This window comes from Manacus candei, unplaced genomic scaffold (genome assembly GCF_025592945.1).
Source record: "Manacus candei isolate 608988 ecotype Guabito, Panama unplaced genomic scaffold, ASM2559294v1 h1tg000046l, whole genome shotgun sequence".
NCBI lineage: Eukaryota > Metazoa > Chordata > Aves > Passeriformes > Pipridae > Manacus > Manacus candei.
The window spans coordinates 1-4,241 of record NW_026138094.1 but is presented as its reverse complement, the minus strand read 5'-3'; the positions used below and the strand labels follow the sequence as shown (position 1 = coordinate 4,241).

General features: G+C 64.2%; 1 protein-coding gene across 1 annotated transcript; it reads right to left on the bottom strand.

The window, feature by feature from the left end:
* Positions 1-1,354: 1,354 nt before the first annotated feature.
* Positions 1,355-3,945, bottom strand: LOC127475174 (myosin IC heavy chain-like; the record flags this gene model as incomplete). Its single annotated transcript, XM_051796667.1, has 3 exons — positions 1,355-2,387; positions 2,641-3,069; positions 3,777-3,945. Coding segments are annotated over 3 exons (957 nt in total), but the record flags the coding sequence as incomplete, so codon positions are not given.
* Positions 3,946-4,241: the final 296 nt, after the last annotated feature.

Genomic DNA, 4,241 nt, shown 5'->3' with positions numbered 1-4,241 from the left:
TTTGAGGCCACATGAAGCAGAGAGAATGTACACCATGAGGTAAACTGGGGTAATCAGTTGTGGACATCTGGGGAAAATTACAGGGGTAAAACTTGAGGTAATGTCCAGGACAGAGAACGAATATTTTGAGTTAAAACTCTGGGGCTTTTGAATGAGGTTACCTCTGTACACTCCTAAACATTCACTGGTCAGATGATGTGACTAATCCATCTGTTCTAGAACAAGCAGCAGTCCCAAGCATTGAGGCCATGTTGCTGAGAACACAGCTGCACTGGGCAGGACACGTCTCCAGGATGAAGGACCAACCACCCCCTCCCTAAGATCCTGCTCTACGGTGAACTTGCCACCGGCTGCCACAAGAGAGGAGCCCCGAAGAGAAGACACAAGGTCTCCCTGAAACAACATCTCAGCCTTGGCCATATTGATCATCATAACTGGTCTGCTCTGGCCTCCAGTCGGAAGGTCTGGAGACACAGCATCTCTGACGCTGCTGATGCCTTTGAGAACGCAGCAGGATCACCCCTGAGGAGAAAAGACACCGCAGAAAGAACCGTGTCTTGCAGAATTTACCACCTAAGGAGTCTCTCTGCTGTGCCTTTTGCAACCGGTCGTGCCTGTCTAATATTGGCCTTTTTAGCCACCAGCACGCTTGTGACAAAGGTGGGTAGAGCCCTTCCCAAATCTTCGTTCGTGAAGCCTGGCCATGATCTCCAGGGGACAGAACGGACATCATGAGGTCAGCTGAGGGAATCAGTGGTGGCCAGGTGGGGACATTTAGGGCAGAAGTCTTTGAGGTCATCTCCAGGGTCCAGAATGAATCCTGAGAGGTGCAGAGGAGGCAACCAGGAGTGGACACTCCAGCAGGCCCAGAGAGGATTCTGGGGGTAAAATGTGTGGCAGTGTCTGGCAGAGAGAATGAACATTTTGGGATCAACTAAGGCAGTCATCAGTGGACAGGTAACACTTGAGAAACTCTCCAAGGTGGAGAATGAATATTTAGAGGTCAAAAGGAGGTAGTCAGCGGTGAGCAGGTGGGGAAAGTTTTGAGAGTAAACTTGAGGAGGTCTGTAGGGTAGAGCAGGAACATATTTAGGTATACATGAGGTGATCAGCTGTGGAGAGGTAGGGAAAATTGTGGGGGTCAAATCTGTGGCAATGTGCAGCAGTGAGAAGGAACATTTTGGAACGAAGTGAAGCAGTCAGTAGGGGAGAGGCAGAGAAATATCTGAGGGTGAAACTTAAGCAAATCTGCAGGGCAGAGAATGAATATTTGGAGGTCCAAAAGAGGTAATCAGGAGTGTGCAGGTAGGGATCGGGACAAGGCCAGGTTGATGTTGCCCCGACTTTGCTGTTTGTAACCCTCCTGCCCCGGCCCCGCTGGTGTCCCTGGGGGGACTTGAGCGAGTTCGCTGGAATTGGGCCGGTTTTCCGCCCCTGGCCGGGCTCCAGGGGATGTGTTGGCCCAGGAGAAGGCGGGGGCCGGACGCGCTCCCGGCCCGGGGCGAGGCAGCCCCTGAGCACGGGCGAGGACGTCTCTCCGGCCGGGAAGCCGCTGTCCCTTCGGAGCCTCGGGAGCGGCCCCGGCGAGTTCTTTTCCCCGAGGAAAGGGATGCACATCCCTGCCTTCAGGGCACCTCGGCTCTGACCCACCCGTTCCAGCTGTCCGCGGGTTCTGCAGTTGCGGTTGGGTCCCCGAAAAACTGCGAATTGCCTCCAAGCCCAACTTTCTCCGAGCATCCCCTTTTCTTTTCGGGCATCTCCGAGGGCTCTCGCTCGGGATTTAGTGCCGCTGAGGGCACATGGCCCTGGCTTTAAGGCTGCTGCTGGCTGCTGGGCTCCGGCTGGAAGGGCAGGGATTTGGGGCGGGCGGGGACACACGCGGGGGGCGCGGGGGAGCTCTGGGAGGTGGGCCCTGGGAATGGCTGCCCGCGCTGCTCTGCAGCCCCGCCGTGCCGACACTGCCGAGGGCCGGCTGGATTCTCTGGGTCCTTCTGGGCTGGCGCTGGGGCGTGTCCAGGGTGAGGCATCTCAGGGGACCCGTCCAGAGCAGCCCCCGGCTGAGGAGCCGCGGGCTGCCCTTTGTCCGTGCCCACCGCAGTGCCCGTGGCCGGTTCCCACCCCTGGGATGTGCGTTTGGCAGACGAGCCCTGCTCGCCAGACAAATCCATCTGGTTGCCGATGGAAGCGCTGGCCCGGAGCTGCTCCATCCCGGCTGCCACGGGCTGTGCTGGGAGTCCTGCGGCTGCGGGCGGGACTGCCTGAGCTCCGGAGCGCCGGGAGCCCCGGCAGGGCAGTGCAGGGCACAGCTCCAGGGCACATCTCCTCCATCCCCTGGCAATAGGAAGGGCAGTGCAGGGCACAGCTCCAGGGCACAGCTCGTCCATCCCCTGGCAATAGGAAGGGCAGGGCAGGGCACAGCTCCTCCATCCCCTGGCAATAGGAAGCCCAAACAGGACTGGGTCGCTCTCTGTCGCTCCGGCCTCCTCCCGGCCCGCGTTCCCTGCCCAGCTGGGACTGCTCAGCGAGCCTCGAGAACGTTCCTGGCGGGAAGCAGGAGCCGCCGAGGGCTCCGTCCAGCTCCGGGCCCGAAAAGCGGCCCCGACCTGAGCACCCCCAGCATTTTGGGTTCCGAACGCTCACCTGGAGGAGACGCCCCCCCGCAGGCGGGACCAGGCGGCGACACTCGAGCAACGCCTTTACCTCGGAGCGAGGGACCCCTCCGGGCTGGGTTGGCTCCTTTATCCCTGGAAACGAGCTCGGACGTCGCACGAGCACCTTTGCAGCCTTTGGGTGAATCCCGGACGGGGCCGGAAAACCTCCCTGAGCAGGGCAGTGATGAATTGGTGCCCGTCCCCAGCCGGGCACAGCCCAGCCGGCCGCGCTCCCCGACCCGTGGCTGCGAAGGGCTCGTGCGGGAGAGGGAGAGCTGCAGAGATTGAATAAAAGCGCATTTCCTGACTATTTCCCTGCGGTCCTTCCCTCCTTTGACTCGCGCGGCAGCGTCCGGTTGGAGCATTTCTTGGTTTCCTCTTCTGCAGCCGTTTCCCTCCCAGGCAGGACCCTCCCCGCCTGCAAATAAAAATGAAACGTTTCAGTGGGCTTTTGAAAAACCAGAGGGTTTGCCCCGGGACGGTGCGAGCTGCCGAGAAAACGGGGGAGGGACAGGAGAGCCTCAGGTCTCACCTGGCAGGCGTCAGATGAGCTGCCCCTTGTGGATGGCAGGGCAAAGAAGTGCTGTGGGACAGACAGGCAGCTCTGCTCGGGGTCCCGGAGCACGGGAGGAAGGAGGAAAGGGCTGCCCTCGTTCTTGCCTGCCCCGGTACGACCCCAGCTCCCCGCGGCTGGAGCGATGCCGTGGCCGGAGCCCCGGGGGGCACTGCGGGCGGGAACCCGCCGGGGCCGCGGGGAAGGGGCAGGCGGGCGATGTTTTCGCCGGGGGGGCTGCGGTGGCCTCGGGGGTGCCCGAGCTCGGGGGCTGCGACCGCACGGGGGGCGCGGGCAGCGCTGCGGTCCCGGCGGGATCGGGGGGGTCCCGGGGCCGGCCCGGCGTGTCCCCGCGCCCCGGCCGGTCCCAGCCCCGGCTCCGCGTCTGCCCGAGGAAAGCGCCGCCGTTCTGCCCTGGCCGGGCCCCGGCAGAGCCCCGGCCCGAGCGGCCCCGCCGGGCTCGGCCCCAGCGCCCGGCCCGGAGCGGCTCCTCCCGCCCGCGGCGCCGGGGCACGGGCGGCGATCCCGGTGCCCGTCCTGACGCCGAGCCCCCCTCCCAGCCCCAAGCCAACCTCGATCCTCCGCTGCCGGTCCTGATGCCGAGCTCCATCGCCAGCCTCGCTCTCCGCTGCCGTCCCCGCTCAGCGGCCCGGGCTCGGCGCAGCGCCGGGAGCAGCCCCCGGGCCGGGGCTCCGGCCCCGGGCGCCGATCGCTCCCGCCGCATCCCGGGACGAGTTTCCTCTACAACGGCGGGGCAGGCGCGGCTCTGCCGCTTTTGAGGGGCGCGGGCGGGGCGGGGCCGGGGCGGGGCCGGGCCCGGGGGCAGGGCCCGCACAGGTGCGAGGGGAGGAGCCCGTCCAGGTGCGCGGGGCGGGCACGGGCGGGGGCGGGTCGGGGCGGGGGTATTTAAGCGCCGGAACTCGGCCCCGCTCCCATTTGCTCGGGCAGTGCGCGGAGGGGCAGCATCGCCGCGCGGGCCTCGCTCTGCCACGGCTCTTTTTCTTTGCTTTTCTTTTTCCCTTTTCTTTTCCCTTTTC